Source organism: Pinus tabuliformis, chromosome 1_2 (assembly GCF_031772625.1).
Source record: "Pinus tabuliformis cultivar Carrire ecotype Pingquan chromosome 1_2, CPIR1, whole genome shotgun sequence".
NCBI lineage: Eukaryota > Viridiplantae > Streptophyta > Pinopsida > Pinales > Pinaceae > Pinus > Pinus tabuliformis.
The window spans coordinates 392,872,382-392,895,760 of NC_142298.1; the positions used below are offsets into that span (position 1 = coordinate 392,872,382).

General features: G+C 40.9%; 1 protein-coding gene across 1 annotated transcript in view; it reads right to left on the reverse strand.

The window, feature by feature from the left end:
- The window catches only part of LOC149206019 (glutathione S-transferase zeta class-like), a 301,939-nt gene that overhangs the window by 24,869 nt on the left and 253,691 nt on the right, over positions 1–23,379 (reverse strand). Inside the window, exon 10 of the mRNA XM_089395259.1 lies at positions 1,640–1,696. Within this exon, the coding sequence (XP_089251385.1) occupies positions 1,640–1,696 (57 nt within the window). The remainder of the gene's footprint in view (positions 1–1,639; positions 1,697–23,379) is intronic.

Genomic DNA, 23,379 nt, shown 5'->3' on the forward strand with positions numbered 1-23,379 from the left:
TTGTAGGGGTTTTTTCTAAGGTCACATTGACCAAAAATCATTGTTATTTTCTGTGTGGCTATCATAATTTTGCTGTGTTTTATTTCTGCAATTTCAACAGTTGTGAAATCTCTAAATTTGTGTTTTCAAAAAAATATTTTCATTTCCAGATTTTAGAATTCTCATCATGCTTGGATTTAAAACTAAATGCATGAAACTGATAACCAGAGTGGGCGTTGAAATTTCTTCAAATAACACATTATCTTGCAAGTAAAAAGGGAGTAAGACCCATAGATGACAATTTATAAGGAAAACCAAGTCTATATTAACTCTCTTAGATGATTACATGATGGTCGAGTTTCGGGTACGAGTACGGTGCGCAATGCCAGGTTCCTAGAAGTTTCGTGCAACATAGGTCAAAGCCCTTCCTTCTTATAATTTACCCAATAATCCATGCCCAAAATGCCCAAATGAAAAACAAACATAAGCACCCAATTGCACATGAAAAACATACCTTTTGGGTTGGATTGCCTACCTTATAACTTATGATCTCGACAAATGGGGGAGGAAACATACAACTGATGCAGGGATCAGAGATAAAGTGGCACATCACATCGGCTAGAAGGTGGCTATTAGTGGTTGCGGCTTGCTGGCTGGAAGAAGATGAAAGGAGAAGAGCTCTCCTAGGGGTACCTTCTTTTGGTGGGCAATAGGCACCATTGTAGATGGTGAATTTTGCAAGGTATGAATGAGAAAGGAAAAATAAGGCCATAGAGGAGCATGTAGTGGTAAATTTAACTTTTATCCTATAGCCTTTGGAGTCATCTACCAACAAGATCACAACATTACACACTCTACATCACTTGATTAGGTGTACCTATAGATAGTCTTGGGTAAGGGGCCACCTTATTTTGCTTCGAGTAATGGATCATAATTGACCACCTCTCTCATAACCTTGTAATATTTCAATCACCAAAACTTAAAGTTATATTAATTCACATCCTTGGATTAATTGTTGGCTCTAGGTTCTCTGTTGAACCAAGACAAGGTGTGTAGAACACACCATTTGGCTATTTATATGCCCTTGTATTTCCCTATTGAGATTACTTAAATAACTCCATATCCCAAATACACAAGGAATCAGACCCCCCTTTCACTCATCACACCAAACTCATTTGTCATTTTCATCATTCATTTCATTGCTTCCAGGTTCTCTTTATTACCACTCATTACAACACTAAGTGAGCCTAATTAATCCTTGGGGATACACACCTTGACTAAGAAACTTTTCCTCGAGTCTAAAGTGCAGGGTAGTGTTGGTGAGGTGAAAGTGGCCAGCTTCTTGAGTTCCAAAGGGCTAGTACCCTACTTTTCAGACTTCAATTAAAGGTGCTCATTTGTGTGGTAACAAAAAGCAATTAAATTTTTTTAACAGTACATGAGTGTATTTTCATTCCATATTTAGACCTGATTTAAGTCAATAAAAATTTCTATCTGTATGATAGTAAATCATTTGTTATTATCCCATAATCAAAGAATCAAATAATGTATGATGTAGATAGGCCAAAATTTTCAAATGCATGTCCACAACCTCACATTTTTTATTAGACTGTTGAATAATGGAAATTTTCCAAGGAAAGTCAGGAAAGGAAACTTTTACCATGTCAACATTGTAACTTCTTGCATTGTAAACTTGTGGGACAAGAAAGATATCTGCCTGTATAAAAAATATTTAGCCCTGTTAGCTAACAATTCCATAAAGAAGAAAAAGATTGAATGATACTTTTACTAATTTTAATTTGTAAAAACTTCTTCTTGTAACAACTATGAGCACAATATGTGTGTGATCCTTACATATAGGCATGATAAAACACAACAACTTTGTAGTGCGAGACTTACATAGAGGCACTCAATTCCTTATTACTTATTTTTGCTTTTCATTTTCCCATATTTCTTTACTGTGAGGGAGTATTCATTAAAAGGATTATCCAGAGCATGTAAATTAGTTGTAACTGTAATCAAATGAAAATATAATGACATTTACAAGACATAAGAGTTCATGTTATGAAATTTATCATGCACTACGTGAGAGAGAAACAAAAGATATGAAATGAATATCTCATTACAGGTGGACACATTAAGTACATCAACATTGATTCTATTTGATCTAGTTCATAGGTAGTTGCTAGACCCAGCTGCATTTTCTTAATTACACGTATTAAACTTAATGTCTATCATTGTTAAATATCGAAGCTGCTTATATAACATGCTTTTATTACATTTTAGAGTGTTATAATCCACCTCCTTTCAACACTACAATTCTAACTATTAAAGCCGGATTGACAACAAAATATATATATATATATATATATATAGCTTCTCTTTCTACATATATGGAATCCTGTAGGTATTCCATTATGCTATCTCATCACCCTTCTAAAGGTAGACTGAATCTCCATTTTTTTTAAATTCCCAAGTTGCTAATTCCTCACATTTCCGAAATGCCATAGTTTCCTAATCCTGAATTCCCAAGTTCCAAATTCCTCAAATTCCCAAACACTTGAATTTTATTGAAATTCCTGAACTACTTGAACAGCAGTCCATGCTGAGTTAAACCTTCTCTATGTTGAGAAGAGTCAACTGCTCAAAACAAGTAATCTTTCTATGTTCCATTTTCACAATTCTCATTTTCATAGTCAGTACTGGATGATTTTTCAGTTGTGATATTTTTCACTATGGTGCTATCTTTTGGTTTTCTTTGTCTTTAACATTCATTTTAGAATATCATTGGCTTGAAATTTACAATTCCATGCTCTGTGACCTACATTTTCGTAATAATAGCACTCAAGATATTCTTTAACTATTGGTTTCCTTGTTTTTCTAACCTTTTGATTTCAAGTAATGCATTTCTAGATGGAGAAAACTTTCAGAATCTCCTGCATTCATCCTTTTACCTTCAGCCAAAAGAGATTATATCATATCAAAAATATTGTGAAGACATTTGACTTAATGTAAAAATAGCATTGTTGTAAGATAGAGGGAAACTATTTAACAGTGGGACTTTTGCATCATCTTCTTCTACTTTTGCACTAACTTCTGTTAACTCTCTAAAAAGTGACTTCAAATAATTGATATCACTGGACACGCTAGTTTCAACAGCCATTTTAAATTTAAATAGTTGTAGTTTTAATGAAAATTTTGCATTACCAGATTTGGATGAAACATTTTTTGTAATTCTCCTGCATTTCTTTAGCAGATTTGTTTAGATCAACATAATATAATGTTGAATTTAAAAGAACAAGGCCAACGATTGAGTTGGCATTGTTATCTTTGTTTTTCAACTCAATCAATTCATTAGGTTGTGTAGGTTCTTGTCCAGTGCCTTTGAATATTCCCCACATATTTTACTCATTAATTGCATTTGAATCTTCACTTTCCATGAACGGAAAATTATATCATTAAATTTTTCTTGAGGGTATTATCACTTGAAAATTCCCACTATGCAAAAGCTGAAGAAATCGTAGAAACACTAGAGATCAGCATTCTCACCTTGCTTACTTCCCTTCACTTCGAAGTTAGTGTTTGCTAACTTCAAGAAGGTATCCCTAAATGATCTAGGTATCTACTGCAAATTCAAGAATTATCAGTGACGCCAATAATCAAAGTAAATGTCTTATGTCCTAGAATAAATGTGCAATTAATTATAAAAAAACAAGCTACAAAAACTGCCCTAAACGTTGAAATTTTACATGGCCAATGGTGCAGAAAACTAGTCCTAGTTATGGCCATGAATTTCAATACAAACGTATACAGAAAACTGATAAACTAAAATGTCAAAGTAGAAATCAGAGCATGCTAATATGACTGTTTTAAGGGTGCCTATGCTAAATTAAATGTTGTTTTTTGAGTAATTGTAATGTTCCCACTTAGCAATTTTTCTAAGTAAATACATTTTTGCACAATTTTGGCTTTTTGACATAGGAAAAGTGGGTAGGAGGACCCCACTTCAATTTTGAAGGAAAAGTCTCCCCAAACATTAGAGAAAATGGTAAATTGAGAATGCAGTGGGATGTGGGAGCCATGCCAAAAGGGGAATTTGTACCCTTGGGAGGAATTTGACTTGGGAAGGAGAGAGGAGGGAATTCGACCTGGGGGACCTGTTACCCACCACTTGTGGGTGATATCCCTAGGAATTTTTTTTTCTCCAAGATGGTCCTCAACTGGTAGACAACATCCCCTTGCAGCCACCAACTAGCTCGTTGTGCCATTTCTTCGTCACCTGAGCCAGCCATGTGGTGCCTCACCCATCTGTCATGATCATATGTTTGAAGGTGGGCCTTCCAAACTTGAAGGTATGTCTTGTCATTTGGTAATTGAGTATTGAGTTTACTTATCATGGACACTCTTGTGCATGGATTAATGGGGGGATTTGGCCGAAAGTTTGTGCTTTTGTCCCCTTGACCTCTTTTGGATGTTACCCTTGGATTTTAGTCCTATGGGTTCTCCTTCATTGACCATTTGGTTTTAGGGTGGTACTAGGGAAACCTCGAATTTGGTCGCGTGGTCCCACTCCCTCATCCACATATATCACCTCCCTTTCATTCATTATAACCCCATTCATCATCTCTCCCACCTGAGGGCAAATTTCCTGACTGGGTCCACATAGGGTTAGCCTCCCCATTCCCTTGCCCCTACTTGGGTCAGGATTGGAACGATGCCTTGGAGGTTGAAGCAGTTGAAAAGAAAAATAAAAGCATAAGTGGCCACATTCCACAGGAAAATGTACCACAAGATGCAAAAGATGGTTGGGATAAACATATTTAGCACATGGGAAAAATCCAATGCATGAGCTCTACCCCATACCCATGGCCATCACCCTGGTTCCATTGGCCCTAGATGAGCCTCCTTTATCATTCAGGAACCCATGTCCCCGGAAAACCCAATGCGGGAAAACCGGTGCAGCTATCTGAGGGTTTTCTTATTATGAAATTTCAGAGTACAATCTGGGTGCCAAATTTGGCTTACCCAACAGAGAATTCCCTTGGCAATAGTACCTCTCATTCTGAGACAGATGTCCCGCCTGAAACCCCAGATAAACCCTTTGCAGCTCCTCAACTCCAATCTACACCAAAAACCTCAGCGTCTGCCTTTCTGGACTGCGTCAGCCTCTCTCTGCCCAGCGATGGCCCTGCGTCACCCTGAATGGGCCTGCATCAGCCTCAGGAGGCCCTGCGTCAGCCTTCTGGCCCTTTGTGTCAGCAACGCTGGCCTCTTTGAAGCACTGTGCAACTCCTAGCTGCCCCTACGTGAGCCCTGGCTGCTACTGCGTCACTCTCTCTGGCTCTTGCGCTGATCTCCTGGAACTATCTCTGCTTCTCTGTCTCTCTGTATTCATTGCCCATCGGCTGCAACTCCGATCACTGATTCTATCTCTCTTAGCAAACCTCGCTCTAGAGAATAGAATGACTGATCATCTGGTTTGCTCTCCAAGTGACCCTCAAGCCTCCTCTTATACTTTTCTCGTTGACATATCAAGGGCCGAGATTAAGTCCCTAATCAACGACTAAGATTAGATCTGGCTTGATTCATGTCTTTTGGACCATTCTAACACAATTTTATATTAATCCACATTAATATTTTAATTTCCCTAAGTTTAGACTTAGGGACTCCATTAAAAATGGGGCACATGATATCTCCAATACCCAGAAAGGGTTTCGGCAGATTCTAAACAGTTCAGGATATATTAAAATAATTAATAACCTCTCCACCAAATTTTGTGGCTAGATCACATCTGATGCTACCACAAATCAACACTCCCTCTTAGCGAGGACTGTGCTCTAGTAATACTCCTCACTGAGTATTACTCTGATCATCCGGCATCGGTCCCTGTGTTGATGTTAGGCCTGTTGCCCATCATCCTCTGCACTGCTGCATCCTGTACTGCTACCCATGGCCCTGCCACTGCCACTGCTGCATCTGTACTGCAACTCCCTCTGCATCCGTGCTGCTGCTAGTCCTTTCTCCCAACACTGCATCCGCACTGCAACTCCTCTCATCATGCTGCATCGTGCTGCCCACTGCTGCACTGCAACTCAGTTACTGAGAAGTAAGTAACTGATCTCCCAACTCTGACCTCTCTATTGGGCTAGAGACCCTCCTGATGCTGAAGCTCCCTCTGCCGTTGACAAGTGGTCCCTCTCTGACCTCTGCGTTGCTGCAACAACTCCCTACTTCTCGCACTATTGCACATCTCTCTGTGCCATCTTGCACTGGTGAAACACTCTCGTGCCTCTCGCACTGTTGCAGCCTGCTAGCCTTGCGCTGTCCTGGGAATCCTGCACTGTAGCTCTCTTTTCCACTTCATCCGCATTCGTCTCTACCCATATCAGCCAGTCCTGCTACTCCTCTTTGGGGCTCCCGTAGCAAGGTCTAATCCAAGAGGCTGGGTACCTTGAGGATCCTGCCCCTCATCGCCTGTAGTCTGCCTGACTACAACTCGATGTCTCCCCACTTCAACTCAAGTGGTGCGTGTGCACTCATGGCACAGTCATCGCCTGTCTCCACTTCCTTCTTTGCCCTTGCTGGCGCTGCCTTAGTCTCGAAAGACTCTCCCTTACTTTTCTTCCTTGGACACTGGGTCGCATAATGACCCAACTCCCCATAGTGGAAGCACTTGATCTTGGAGAGATCCTTCTTCTTCCGCTTTTCTTTTGTTCTCTCAGATTTCTTCTTGTTCAATTGGGCTTAGCTAGCTTGCTTTGAGCAAGCCCAGGTGCATTCTTTCCAGCACCTCATTGTACCCTCTTCTTATTATAATAGAATGGCTCAACAACGCAGATTTTGGTCAAATCTCATTCTCTGACTCATGTGTTTGATTTTTTGTGGTTTTATGTCTTAGTTTTCTTTGTTATTTACTACAAAAATTCCTTAGTAACATTACATATATCGGGTCTCCTCCCATTGGTGAAAGTCCGTAAAGAGTAGGAAGTCTTAGCTGGGGTGACAGTGGGCTAAGTCTCCATCATTGCCCTTGATCTAGCAGTTGTCCCTTTAGGAATTCCTTTTAGGCCCCCTACTAGTTTGAGTGGCAACATTTATGTCACCGTTGTCAGGGACACGAGACGTGTGTTTTGTTCCCCGTATGACATATTGACATATCATTATTGGCGATTCCATTGGAGGAACAAAGTCCTAGTTCCTCATTAAACTTCAAGGTCAATGCCTGTAGGGTGAAGCAAACATTCGTGAAGGAAATTTCAATCACCTTGGCGACTCCACATATGATCCCCATAGAATATTCGAAACCGTGTGGGACTGGACAACAAGATACCCAACATTGGACATTAAATGGATCTCGCGATACCCAAATGCCATTAATTATGATCATTGGGAAACCTTGCCTAGGTTTGATGATGACCCATCTTCAACAATTGACCATGTGGCTAGTTTCATGGCATATATATCGAAGGCCAACATTGTTCATGAAGATGTTCAGATTCATCAGTTCCTCATATCTATTGGGACCACATCTAGGGGTTGGCTTGAAAAATCATGCGAGCCAAAAAGTATCTCTCCTTTATCCACTTTGGTTGACCGCTTCTTGGCACACAAGAAGCTCAAACTAATGGTGGTTGAAGATGTTGTTCAACACCTAAATTCATTTAAGGCACTGAACTTAAGGGCCTTCTCCATTCCTCCGCACCTATTAGTTGCTAACCATTATGAATGGTTTCCCAAGTTTGATGGAAATAGTGTCGATACCAAGAAATATATGGTTGACGTCATATGAGAATGTACCTTATGGATACCTAATGAGGATGACGATGATATCTTAATGGTGCTCATTGCATTGTCACTTGAGGGTGAGGTTAGGGACTGGTTTGTCAACCTCCCTCCAAGACGTATCGAAGATTTTGATCAATTTGAGGATGTCTTTGTGAAGAAATGGACCAATCAAAGTAGTCTTAATCAAGGGAGCAAGAAAAGCCAAGCTCATTTGAGCCTTGAGGAAACCTTCGACAAGGCAAGTAAAGAAGAAGGAAGATCTCATATGCCTAGTAAGGAAAATGAAGAGGTTGGGAATAACCTTGAGGATTGTGCTGAAAAAGAAACTCATGAATCAAAAGGCATGTCCTCCAAGGGTGATGAGGAAGATCTGGATCTCGAGAGCGCTCGGGTGTTGCAAGAATGGATTGTGGAATATGAAAGATCTTGCAGGAAGCTGATGGGATGTGAAAATTCCTAGATCTAACAATATCAGGAATCTTACTGCAACCAGCTGAATCTACTTCACCTAGATCGTAAATTACATTACAAACTTATTTCAGATTTCTTCTTGAAATATTGAAGTAAATTACTGAAGCATCCTACACCAAATTAAATATGATTTTGAAACATAGAACTTGAGCAAGGAAGTACAAACACATAGGAAAAACATCCAAAATACTGTTCATCATGATGCATTCGTCGTCTGAGATCTGGCTGCTGGTAGCCTCTGCGCTACTGTTGACTCTACACTGCGCCATCTGCACTGCTGCCAACTCTACTTTGCGTTGTTCAGTATTTGACCACTACTAGCTATTGCATTTGTCACTCTGGCACCTGACTGCACCAACTGTAACTAGTCCATCCTGATACTGCTGACTATGGGCTCTCGTAGCAAGGTCATGATCCAAGAGGTGGACTCCTCAAGGATGTTTCCCATCCTGTAGCTCTCTGGGGCTAGAACTCCAGATCACCACATCTCACCCTTGCAGGCATCTCGATAATCATGGAAAAATCTTCCTCCAGTTTGGAGGAAATCTTGTCAATATCAACGGATGCAACTTGTTGATCCTGCTTCTCCTCCTTGTCTCTCTTTCTAAGAGGACACTGAGTGTTGTAGTGGCCCATCTCACCACACTTGAAGCACAGAGATAATTTTCGGTTGGAGAGTTTCCTGATCTGGGGATACATTGCAGAGGAGGCAGTGCAGAGCCAAGCTAGGTAGTGTAAAGCCATGCTGAGGCAGCACAGAGCTGAGAGGAGATTCAAAAATTTGTTGAGGAGAAGATTAGATCTAGTGTCAGGAGTCGGGGTGTGAGACCAGAGGGCCAGAGGATTGAGCATCTAGCCAGCAGATCTATCAGCCAAAAGGAGTGATGCAATCCCCATCAGCTATGACGCAGAGAAGCGCAGTGATTGCACAAAAGCTGCACAGAGGCAGCTTGGGGCTAGCCATTCCTTCTGGTTGATCGATCTGCTGGCTGGATGCTCAATCCTATGGTCCTCCGGTCTCACACCCTGGCTCCTGACACTGGATCTGATCTCCTCCTCAGCAAATCTGTGAATCTCCTCTCAGGCTCTGTGTTGCCTCAGAGTGGCTTTACACTGCCTAGCATGGCTTTGAGCAGCCTCTTCTAGATCTCTCTCTGCCTCCTCTGCAATGTATCCCCGGAACAGGAAACTCTCCAACCAGAAAACTATTTCTGCCCCTCACTCTAGTACATGACTGCACCAACTATCACTAGTCCATCCTGCTATTGCTGACTATGGGCTCCCATAGCAAGGTTTTGATCCAAGAGGTGGACTCCTCAAAGATCCTGCATATCCTGTAGCTCTCTTGGGCTACAAATCTAGATCACCCCATCTCACCCCAGGAGGCATCTCGTTAATCATTGCAAACTCTTCCTCCAGTTTGGATGAAAGCTTGTCAATATTAGCGGATGCAGCTTGCTGATCCTGCTTCTCCTCCTTGTCCCTCTTTCTAAGAGGACACTGAGAGTTGTAGTGGCCCATCTCACCACACTTAAAGCACTGAGATAGTTTTCCAGTTGGAGATTTTCCTGATCCGGGGATACATTGCAGAAGAGGCAGTGCAGAGCCACACTGAGGCAGCACAGAGCCTGAGCAGAGATTCACAGATTTGCTGAGGAGTAGATTAGATCTAGTGTCAGGAGCTGGGGTGTGAGACCAGAGGGCCAGAGGATTGAGCATCCAGCCAACAAATCTATCAACCAAAAGGAGTGACGCAGTCCCCATCAGTGTGACGCAGAGCAACGTAGTGATTGCACAAAAGCTGTGCAGAGGTAGCTTGGGGCTAGCCATTCCTTCTGGCTGATCAATCTGCTGGCTGGATGCTCAATCCTCTGGTCCTCTGGTATCACACCTTGGCTCCTAACACTGGATTTGATCTGCTCCTCAACAAATCTGTGAATCTCCTCTTAGGCTTTGTGTTGCCTCAGAGTGGCTTTACGCTGCCCAGCATGGCTTTGCGCCGCCTCTTATAGATCTCTCTCTGCCTCCTCTGTAATGTATCCCCAGATCAGGAAACTCTCCAACCAAAAAACTATTTCTGCCCCTCACTCTGGTACATGACTGCACCAACTATCACTAGTCCATCCTACTATTGCTGACTATGGGCTCTCGTAGCAAGGTTTTGATCTAAGAGGTGGACTCCTCAAGGATCTTGCCCATCCTATAGCTCTCTTGGGCTACAAATCTAGATCACCCCATCTCAACCCTGTAGGCATCTCAGTAATCATTGTAAACTCTTCCTCTAGTTTGGAGGAAATCTTGTCAATATTAGTGGATGCAGCTTGTTGATCCTGCTTCTCCTCCTTGTCCCTCTTTCTAAGAGGACATTGAGTGTTGTAGTGGCCCATCTCACCACACTTAAAGCACTGAGATAGTTTTATGGTTGGAGAGTTTCCTGATTCAGGGATACATTGCAGAAGAGGCAGTGCAGAGCCACGCTGAGGCAGCACAGAGCTTGAGAGGAGATTCACAGATTTGCTGAGGAGCAGATTAGATCTAGTGTTAGGAGCTGGGGTGTGAGACCAGAAGGCCAGAGAATTGAGCATCCAGCTAGAAGATCTATCAACCAAAAGGAGTGACGCAAAGCAGCGTAGTGATTGCACAAAAGCCGCATAGAGGCAGCTTGGGGCTAGCCATTTCTTTTGGCCGATCGATCTGCTGGCTGGATGCTCAATCCTTTGGTCCTCCGGCCTCACACCCTGGCTCCTGACACTGGATCTGATCTTCTCCTCAGCAAATCTGTGAATCTCCTCTCAGGCTCTGCATTGCCTCAGAGTGGCTTTACGCTACCCAACATGGATTTGCGCTGCCTCTTCTAGATCTCTCTCTGCCTCCTCTGCAATGTATCCCTGGATCAGGAAACTATCCAACCGGAAAACTATCTCTACCCCTCACTCTGGCACCTGACTGTACCAATTGTAACTAGTCCATCATGCTAGTAATGACTATGGGCTCCTGTAGCAAGGTTTTGATCCAATAGGTGGACTCCTCAAGGATCCTACCCATCCTATAGCTCTCTGGGGCTATAACTCTAGATCACCCCATCTCACCCGAAGAGGCATCTCGGTAATCATGGCAAACTCTTCCTCCAGTTTGGAGGAAAGCCTGTCGATATTAGCAGATGCAGCTTGCTGATCCTGCTTCTCCTCCTTGTCCCTCTTTCTGAGAGGACACTGAGTGTTGTAGTGGCCCATCTCACCACACCTGAAGCACTTGATCTTTGAAATGTCCTTTTTCTTCCTGCGCTGCTCTTGCTACCCCTTTGATGCAAGGGCCACATCCTCCTCTTCCTTCACGGTCTCCATCCCACAGTTGCTACTGCCAATGATGGTGGCCTTCAATAGATCACGCCTCATCTCCTCTTGTTGCAGATCAGCCCAAACACATTCCCAATCTGGCAGGTGTTCTCTGCCCAGGATGCTCTGGACAAACACTTGCCAATCTTTAGAAACATTATTCAGTGCTAATTGAACAAACTTTGTAGGTTGGGGCCCTAACCCTACAGAAGTTAGCTGATCTTGGACATCCTAAAGCCTCTTAAGGAAGGGGTCTATTCGCTCCCCTTTCTGCATCCTTGTGCATCTCAACTTCTCTTCTATGTACATCTTCCATTGCTCTGAAGATCCTTTGTATAGCGTGGCTAAGGCTTCCCACATCTGTTGGGCAGTGTCCTTGCCGGCTATATGGGCCGGCTATATGGGATACTACATGATCTCGAACCTCGTCAAGAATGATTCTCTTAGTCTTCACCATCTAAGCCTTGTACTTCTTGAGTGGATATGCATAGGCAAGCACAACTACCACACTATTGACATACATCTTGAGATCATGCTCATCTAGAAGGCAGGAGATCCTAGCCTTCCAAATCACATAGTTGGATGCTTCATCCAACTGATCTTGATCTCTCAATCCTGCTGCTGTCATCTCTCCAAAAAAAGGTCGAACTTCTCCTCTCTTTTGCACAGTTGCTGGCTTGCTCTATGCACTCCCTGCTGGAGTAAGAAGATCCGCACCCGGCTACTGCTGCACCATGGTGAGAAATCGAATTCCCTAGCTAGGAATTCTCTGAGGAAGAAATTCCCTCAGTGTGCATTCTTCCTTTTTCTGATGCTTTTCCGCCCCAGCAACTGCTGCAGAAAAACTATGTGCCATTTGAAGATTGATCTACGTTGAAGCTGCTGCTCGCTCTGTCACTGACAAATCTCGATTTGGAAAATATTTCTCTCTGCCGACTCACTCAGAGAGAGATTTTTCCTTGAGAATTTTTCCCTCCTGGCACTAGATTGCGCAATCCTTTTGGGGATTTGATTTGCTGCCTACGCATCCCTTCGATCTCCCTCTTTAGCTCAACGCTGGGCTCTTCTGGCTCTATTCTCCCGCGCTTTGATACTGTGTGAAAAATCGGTGACCTGATTCCCTACTGCAGCAACTGATTAAGTTTCTTCTATTTGTTAAATAAACTGAACAAATTATTTACTGTATTTGACGATAAATATCGAAACCATTACACTGCAGCCTTCGCAACATAAATAATATGTGGAAACAAGAACTAAGCAAGAAGGAAATAGCACACACAATTGACACCGTTGTTTTTGGAAATAGGCCCTGGAAAAACCAAATGTGGGAAAACCGGTGGAGCAACTGAGGGTTTTAATTATTATGCAATAGTTTATGAATACAATCTTTGGATGCCTTACTGGCTATCCAATACAGATAATTTCACTGGTAGAGAAATTAGTGAGAAATACCTCACGCTATCACTGGCGATTCAACACTGATCCAACCACTGAATGGGTAGCCCCAAGCTGCCTCTACGCAGCTTTTGCATAATCCCTGCGCTGCTCTACGTCACAGCTGATGGGGACTACGTTACTCCTTCTGTTTGATTGATCTGTTGGATGGATGCTCAATCCTCTGGCCCTTCGGTCTCATACCCCGACTCCTCACACTGGATCTAATCTGCTCCTCAACAATTTTCGAATCTCCTCTCACGCTTTGCGCTTCCTCAGCGTGGCTTTACGCTGCCCAACATGGCTCTGCACTGCCTCTTTTGGATCTCTCTCTACCTCCTCTGCACTGTATCCCCAGATCAGGAAACCATCCAACCGGAAGACTCTCTGCCCCTCACTGCAAGAAATCTCCTCGATGACCTCTCCGGCAACTGCTGCGTTGCTCTCTTGACAAAATCAATCTCTTGATTTCTTTCGATATGTCCTCCAAGTGCCCATTGAACTCCTTATAATATCTCACTAGAGCTCCAATGACCAGTATTAAAACATAATCAAGAGCTAAGATTAACTGGGAGTTGATCCTCGTCTTTTTCTAGAAGATTCACACCTGATTTAATTAATACCCTTTAATTAACCAGATTTCCTAAGTTTAGACTTAGGAAACCATTTAAAAAATTTAATTATTTTAATTAAATAATCTCTAGGTGGAATTTTCCCAAATGATTTCTGGGTATTGGAGAATGCATGTGTCTTAGCCCCTCTGCAAAATCTCGAGGCAAGAGCACTTCCGATGCTACAAAAATCAACACTGCTCTGTGGAATTACTTTCCAACTCTACCTCTGCCTACTGGAGCTCTGCTCTGAGCAATTCGAACTTTTCCTGCCACTCTACAACTGGAAATCAAACTTTTGCTCTACTACTCTCACTGCCTGGCTAGACCCTGGAGAACTCGTGTTGCTTCTCCATCTCAACAATGAAATTCTCCCTCTCCCTGTTTGACCTACTGATCTGATCAAAATTGCTCTGATACCATGTGAAAATTCCTTGAAATGCAACAACTGAAAAATATTCTTCTAACTGGTTAATTATTAAGCAATTTATTTGCTATGACAAACAACGAATAAATCACACTACAATTTCTTCACAAATAAAAATTACATTGTGGAAATAAAATATGCAGAACTGAGAAAATATAGAAAAATCCAATTTGAGAGAAATACTGGAAAAAAATTATTCGAGGGATTTTACCCTCCTCCACAAGCTATCCCACCTGATCTGACCCAACAATCAGCTCCAACTCTGCTCTGCGTTAACCTTTGCATAGGCCCTATGCAGGCTAAATTTCACACTTCCTAAAACTGGCTCTGTGTGTCTGGATTTGATTGCCTCTGTCTCTAAGACAAATTAGTTGGCCCTCTGGAAGAAATTCCCAACACTCAGAAACTAAATCGTCCGCCTTGCTAGGCTGAAACAAACTTCCCTCTTGAGGCTTTGCGCAGCCCCTGCGCAGCCTCTTGGATAAATAATACGACCTCCTCTCTTGACTCTTCCGGAGCTGGAATCTCCTCTAGAAATCTGCTACTTTGCCCCTCTACCACCTGCTACTCGATCTCACTATTGAATCACCTACTACTGAAAAATCAAACTGCCTAGATCACTGAGTATTTGCACTGGTGTGTTCTCCATCTACCCCATCGACCTCCTCTTATAATCTTCAGTTGAGACTTCAATGACCATCATTAAGTCCTAATCAATGTCTGAGATCATCTCCAAGTCAATCTATGTGAGTTTCTAGAGAATTCTCACCTTTCTTAATTAATTCTTATTAATTAATCAATTTCCCTAAGTTAGACCTAGGCAATTTTTAATTATCAATTAATTAATTTAATTGAGCTGTCTCTAGGTGGAATTTCCAGAAACAATTTATGGGTTCTGGAGAACTCATGTGTTTCTCTCTACAAAGTTTGAGACTAGAACACCATCCAACGCTACAAAGACTAATAGAGATTGGTTGATTTTGTGTTAGATTTGATGATTCTTCGGGACGACACAAATGACCTAGCGTGCCCCGGGCTGGCCTTGACACTGTTTTCGTTCTATATTTTTGAGGTTGAGGGAGTAAACACATAGGACAACATCAAAACCACTTTGAAAGGTGGGATCTAGCCCTGCCAGCTTCAGAGAGGGATCTCTTTGTAGAATTTAGCTTTGTTTTATGTGAATTTTAGGCTAGTTATGAATGTGCTTGTTTGTTTTGATTTGATTGGTTTGGTTGATTTAAGTGTTATAATTCCATTGGGCTATGGATTCTATAAATTAAACTGGATTTTGCATCAATTTTTTAGAGTTCTGACAGGGCAAGCTAGGTTGCACTATTTGGATCTTTTCAGAAATTAAGTGGATGGTGAAATAGCAGAACTGTAAAACATGAAATTAAGAATTCCTTGATTTGACTTCAGTGGAAAACATGAAAATTATTAACAGCCAAAATAGGGTGCTCTAAATAACAAATCCTATTCATCACAATTTTTGTTAAATAATTGAGATTTTTAGAATAATAAAGAGAGAAAAACAATGCTTAAACAAATAAACAGAAGAAACACATCACCATTTGGTACACCACATGAATCCTGTGAAAGGTCCTTGTATTATTGATGCTCCAGTAATTTGAAAAATACAATATGCAGAAGAAATTACATTCAGAAATCAACCCTTAATACTTAGAACTGTGAAGTATTTATACAAAAATAATTACAAATAACGTTGTCAAAATTGACAGTGTATTATTAGCCTAATTACAAACAATACAATTTATCTCTCGCAGAAAAATAGGCCACGTGACAACTGAAAGAAAAGGTGGCTCTGATTTTGTGGATTCGGTTGCTGAGTCAACCTGAAAATTGGGCTATGTTGATGTGTTGACTATCGTGCTGGCTGATGTGCTAGCTGTTGTCTTACTGCTCCCGAATTACCATTTTAATCTAGTAAATCGATCAGTCCTTCCCATCTCTTTTCATCTGGTACGGTCAATTTAATCACCCTCCGGTAAATTTCATCTACCTTTGTGTATTTGGAAAAAGTTGGTTTCAATGTAAAAATGTGTTTGACCTCATTTTGTACGTAGAAATCATTTGACATGGTTTCCAAAAATGCCCTTGCTGCCATACTGCCCTTAATCCCACTGAACTTTATACTGCTCTTGGCTACTTATTTCATTTTCAAGATGTTGATTTGGGGTAGCATCGGATGTGTTCTAGCCACGAAATTTGGTGGAGAGGTTGGGGCACATGATATCTCCAATACCTAGAAAGGGTCTGGGCAGATTCTAAATAGTTCAGGAGATATTAAAATAATTAATATTTTTAATGGAGTCCCTAAGTCTAAGTCTAAACTTAGGGAAATTAAAATATTAATGTGAATTATTATGAAACTGTGTTAGAATGGTCCAGAAGACATGGATCAAGCCAGATTTAATCTTAGCCGTTGATTAGGGACTTAATCTCGACCGTTGATATTTCAACGAGAAAAGTATAAGAGGGGGCTTGAGGGTCTCTTGGAGAGGCACACCAGAGTGATTAGTCATTCTATTCTCTAGAGTGGGGTTTGCTAAGAGAGATAGAATCAGTGATCGGAGTTGCAGCTGAGGGGCATTTAGTACAGAGAGATAGAGAGGCAGAGATAGTGCTGGGAGAGCAGCGCAATAGCCGGGGAGAGTGATGCAGTAGCAGCCAGAGCTCACGCAGATGCAGTCGGGAGCTGCGCAGAGCTTTAGAGAGGCCTGCGTTGCTAACGCAAAGGGCCATAAGGCTGATGCGGGGCCTCCTAAGGTTGACACAAACCCATTCAGGGTGACGCAAGGTTAGCGCTGGGCAGAGAGGGGCTGACACAGTCTAGAAAGGTAGACACTAGGGTTTTTGGGGCAGATTGGAGCTGAGGAGCTGCCGAAAGGTGTTTCCGGGGTTTCACCCAAGACATTTGTCTCAAACTGAGAGGTATTACTGCCAAGGAAATTCTCTATTGGGTAGGCCGGATTTGTTACCCAAATTGTACTCTGATATTGCTTAATAAGAAAACCCTCAGATAGTTGCACCGGTTTTCCCACATTGGGTTTTTCCGGGGACATTGGTCCAAAAATAACGGTGTCATTTGGTGTGATTGTTTTTATTTCCTTCAGTTGTTGATCTGTAATATGTTGAGCATGCACTAGTGTTTATTTTCAGTATTTACATTGTAAATAACTTGTTAAGTAACGAAACAAGTAGGTAGGAATAAATAAGATAAAGTGCATGGAGGGTTTCTAACTGGTAGACTTAGAAACTTCAACACAAGACATAGTCTTTCTGAGTGATCAATTTATCATTTATTGCATAAATGTTGGGCAGTCCTTTCTGGATCAATGCTTCAATTCTGTTAGTAAACCTGTTTACTTGCAACTCCAATGTTTCACATCTTTCTTCCAACTGATCAATAAGGTTCCTCTTAGTCAAAACTTTCTTCAATTCTAAAATAGTGGCAGTTCTGTCATTGATTCCTAATTCTTTAAGCTCATATTTTGACTTAAAATTCAGGAATTTGATAATGTTGGAGGTTTCTGTGGGCATCTCTCCAAGCTTCTCCCTTCCCTGCACAATGGTTTCTGTAGCTTTTTCTATCAGCTCCTTTTGCTCAAAGATGATTTGGATAGATGGCCAAATCTCATTCATAGAATCTAGAATATTCATCCAAATGGTTTCCTTGGCTTGGGCCAAGGTTTGACCAATTGAAGTATCCCTTTCTACCTTCTGCAACTTCTCCAACAATCTTTGTGATTTCTGCATTTCAGTAACACAAGAAGCTTCAACTTTGGCCTTTTGTACTTCTAAAGCTTTGAGTTGATCCTGCAAAGTCTTGATCTCTTTTGACTGGAGTGACATGTTCTCCAGTGTCTTGGTCACCTATTCAACACTTGCAGTATGAGTGGAAGAAGTGGCTGCAGTGGTTGTTCCTGTTGCTGGAAGTTGAGAAATGGGTATGGCATCCACGGGGACAATAGCCATCTTCTGACTATGTTCCTTCTCCTTTATCATCTTCTCCACCTCTGCCTCCATTTGCCTAATTTGTATGTTCTGCTCTATGATTAGTTTCATCATATTGGCATTCTGTGCCTCATTCTCTTCAATATCCTTGTTTAAGGGGTCCTCTGTGGTTGGCAGCTTGAGTTGCTTTCTCAAGGCTGCAATGTCTAAATTCTTCTTTTTGATAATCTCCTCTGCAGCATTGACATATTTAGGGTCATACCCTATCTTTACCACCAAATCCTCCAAAGACTTGATCCTGTCATTCTTTGCCAAGGAGGATACTTTCTCCATTTTCAACTGTGATTGAAGATTGGCAAATGAAACCTGCAACTTGGACAATGACGTAGAAGTGTTAGTTATTGTAGAAGATATCATTTCACCAGTTTGCTTGTGCATCTCCATTTGATCAATGGGATGAATGTCTTTGGTGCTGAACTCAAAGGTAGTGTTCTTATAGTCTGCTGTTGTTTTTGGCTGTGGAACTTGGGCGTCTAGAAAGGCCATTTGCATTTTTCCATGCTCTGTGTCAGAGGCTGACAACAACCTGCTCTGTGAGTTGGAGGTCTGTTTCCAAAACTGATTATAGGTACTATTTTTAAGAATCTCATTCTTAAGCTTAATCTCCTTGTACCTATCAAAAATTGTCTTCTCCTTCTCTGTTTGGACATTCTGTGACTCTAGCTCAGTTTCCTTGTGACCTTGTGATGATGAAGGTCCAGTAGGAGATGTTGTAAATTTGTTGGTTGCAGGTGGTGAATCTGTGATTATGATGGCAGCCTGCTCTTCTATCTCTTTGTCCACATCTGCCCTAGGAGTCAATTTTGTTCTCTTCTTGTAACTGATCCTGAACTCTTTGGCTTCACTTCCAGTTGTTGATGAAGATCCCTCCTCCCTCTATCTTTTGCTTGATTTCTCCTGAGGAGTGGGAGTCTGCAAAATGGAAGTAGAAAAGAGTTGTTCTTCAGCTTCCTGTAAGGTGTTTTATGTCCATTCCAACTGATTAGCACACTTCTCTATTTCTGGCCTTGAGGTGTGGATGTAGGGAGTGCTTTTATTCTCTACTTTGAGCTTTGAAATTATGCCACAAGGGTCATAATACCATGTAAAACTCAGACTAAATTTCATTTCTTTGAGCATCTTGTATGCTTCTTCACCTGTAGTCCTGGTATTACACACAAATGGGCCCACCTGTGTCTTTATTCGGAACTGTGATTTCTTCTTGGCCACTACAAAATGAATATCATCAGAATTCAACATATGTCTAATATACTCTAGGGAAAAAATCCTCATGGGGAGGTATTTAGGGAGTTTGTAGGGTGCTAATTCACAACCATAAACCCTGATCGCGGTGTAGTTTTGGTATGAATACCAATCTCCAGGTTTATCTTGATCTGTTAGATGTAGGATTGTTTTAATATCTTCACTGATTCTTTTAATATGTTCATGGCTAGGTGAACAAAATCTTCAATGAACTGCTTGTAAGAAAACTCCTACTATTCTTTCATGACCAATGATGTCCAAAAGATCACTGGCTACTGGTTTCCTGCATCATCAAGCTTCTGCATTGCAAAATTGAACTTATCTACTTGATAGTAAAGGAACATATAGATCAAAATAGAGGTGTAATTAAATGCCTGCTCTGTGGGAAACTTTATAAATTGTTCATGAATGCTGTCAGCCAAGAATTAACTGAAATTGAACACAATGGATGGCTTATTGTCTGTGGAAAATATGGAGAGGAATCCTAAAATGGGCTCATCTACCCACTGATCAGAATAATAACCCAAAATATAAGAAATCATGGATATAATTTGTTTGGCTTGATCAGGGAAGATGGAGGAAGGATATGGAGGATTCTTTTTAGGTAACTGGGCATTCTTAGGCAAGATCTCAAAGATTTTGGCTCTGGTGGCGAAATCCAGCTTCTGATAAAGCTAGGTGAGGGCTTCTAAGGAGAAAGGAGTATTATTTTCCACAGTGGGAGACAACATGATTTGGTCTATGGAATGAGCAGTTATAGTAAAGAGGATGTCACCTAATAGGGCCATGATATCTCTTTGGGCAGGGACATAGCATGCCTGATACTTTTTGGTAAACTCAGGGGTTTGGAATGTCAAAGGGAAGATGTAATGGGGAAGATTGGACTCCCAGAGCCTAATGGGGGTTTTATCTGCATGTTTGTCTTTTAACCAGCAGTATAATTCAGGGAAATCATAGTCACATTGGGTTTCACTAATCCTCTAATCCCTATCAGCTAAAGGTATGTGATCCAAATCTATGGAGGAGGGAATCAAAGGATTAACAGGTTTATCCTGAGTCTTAGTCTTGGGAGGCATGACTGTATAGTGAAAAATAACAGGAATGACAGAAAATCTTACCGGGATACAGTTGAGGTAACGAACTGTCAGGGGAAGGAGACAGGGAACTGTCAGTTTCTGTGTTGGTCTGGTCGTGCGAAATGCTCTGGGAATGGTCGTTGTATAAAAGCTGTCGATTTACAGAGGATAAGCAGTGAAAAGGGAGGAGAGCGATGGTTTCAATAGATTTTAAACATTGTTGCGAAAGTTCCGTTGAAAATGGCGTGGGACTGTTAAGCCTGAATGGTTACCCGAAAATTACAAATTTAATGTTGAACAGTCGTTTGTTGGGAATGCATTTAATTGGCTAACAGCTAGGCGACGTGGCAGGAGGTGAGAGGTGGAGGAGTAGTGGTAGGGACGCGGTATAACAGGCGAGGGAATGATGGTTTCGTAGGGGGTAGGAAGTGGTAAGTGGGATTGCAATGGGGGGTGCAAAATTGTGAGGAGCTGCCACGTAAGGGATGGGGCACAATGGGAGAAACAACTTTTCGGACCCCCCCAGCAGTAAAGGCGGGATGGAGAGGGGGAGCCGAAGAACAATGTGGGCCGTGGATTGTGAGCGGGGGTAGATCCTAATGCTCTGACAACGCAGATGATTAACTGCATAAAACAAAGGATATTCGTGCATATGTGCTTTATGTTTTGCTTTTTGTGACTTAGGATAAAGATAAATAATGAAATATATAAAGGCACTTTATCCCAGGGTGCATACTTTGTCGTTTAGCATATGTTTAAAACTTTGGATAAAATACGACATAGGCAAATTTTTATCGAACCATCTAATCTACCTACCCTTAACTAAACTAACATTTTTTATTCTTCATAAGGGTGCACTTAGACTAGCGGACCCATATTATTTTCTTTTATACAAATGAAAAACTATCTAACTTATCCTTATTTCTCCTATGGATTCAGATTAAACAGTGGAATCAATGTCATTTTCTACCTAACTACTGATTTACCAAGATTAAATTGTTTGGCAAATCTTTATTCTCTTACCTAATTTACATGAAATTTAAAGATGTTTAAACACGATTACACTGTATGATTAAACAAATAACTAGTGATTGTGGCATTTTAAACAAGCTGCGCACAACCTTTATTTAACAATGATGAAGAAAGTTATCTATCAGTAGTGGCATTTTGACTTGCAACACTTTCAATATTATTCCTTTTTTGTTTTTCTTTTGATGGGGTTCTATTTTTTCATTCTTTTTCAATATTTTTGTTTGTTTCTCTTTTTTCTTATTTATACATTTTTTCATTTTTATTCTATTTTTTCTTTTATTTGGAAATCATTGGCAGATTGACAAGTATTTACAACATATGATTCCTGAGATACAATACTCAAATACCTTGAGATCCTATAAATTATAGGACCGTAACAGACACCAGATGATTTAGAGCCCAGATGAGGATGGTCTCCCATTGGGAGACTAGGGAGGGCTTGTGGCACCAAAGAATCCCCTAATACTAGAGTAGAGGAGGCTTTATTTAGTAATTAGAAACCCATGGAGACCATTTTGTGGCACGCTAGCTAGGTCTTGGGACTCCACAGGAGGTATTGAGGTGAAATTGAGGGCCAAGCCTGAAATCATGGACTTCACATGCATCTACACTATCTTGGACACTTCATCACCCTTGGACATGGCATTTGGAGCACTTACATTGGATGACATCAACCCTAGAGAGCTTATGGCTCACATGTGTGGGATAATTAGGTCATATTTCTATAAATCTAACGGGTTGGCTTGTAACCCAATTAGTTTTTATAACATACCCAGTTCCCTCAATGACTTACAGAGGTTACGACGTACCCAAAATTTTCTTTCTCCTTCTACTGTCTTGACAATAAAGCTTTGATACCACTTTGTCACACACCCCTACTAAATTTATCCTAACCACACTTGCAAACACTTGATTTTCATCTCTCATTCATTTTGTCAAACAATTTACATGTAAATCTTTCTTCAAATACTTTGTATACAATCAATTAAGTAGTATTTTTTTGTATACATTTTTCCAAACATTTTGTATGAAATCAAATAAGAAACATTGCTCTAATTTCACTCGTAATATACTAACTGAAATATACCACTCAACCATACAACTTTTGATTTTTGTCTTCGAGGTGTTCTATCAAATAAGTTTGCATGCAAATTGTAATAAATCACTTTTAACACATTTCTTCAATTCTTAGCATGCAAATAGACTTGTCAGCTACAATGATATTATCATACAACCTATCCCCATCAACAAAACAACATTTTCATTGGGGAATTTCATCAAATAGTTTGTATGCAATGAATCATTAAACCATTTATACATTTCTTCAAACACTTTGCATGAAAACTAATATAGCAAATTATTTACATGAAAATAGGCATACATGAGCGATAACAATACTATCATACAACAAAACAAAATTTTCATTAGGACATTTCATCAAACAATTTGTATGCAATGAATCATTAAAAACCATTTAGGCATTTCTTCAAACACTTTGCATACAAACTAATATAGCAAATTTTTCAGGGCATATCTCCTAAATTATAATAGTTCAAGTTCTAAAAACTAAACTAGATGATTAGTGGGAGTTACCCTCACTATCGTTCATGTTTCCACCTCTGGAACCTCCTAGATGAAAAGTTATAGCGGAAATGCCAACATGACCGGTTTGATGCATGATTTTATGAGCATTCAGGGAGCTCGGCTTCCTCTGATCATATATTCTAAAATATTGCGACCCAAGATCTGAAATTTGGACCAAATGATCAGCGGGATTTCCCCTCACTATAGTTCACGTTTTAGCTTCTAGAACCTCCCAAATGAAAAGGTATAGCAGAAATGCCAACACGATCGTTTTGGTGCACGATTTTAGGAGCATTTGGGAAACCCCACTTCCTCTTATCATATATCCTAAAATAGCATGACCCAAGATCTAAAAGTTGGATAAG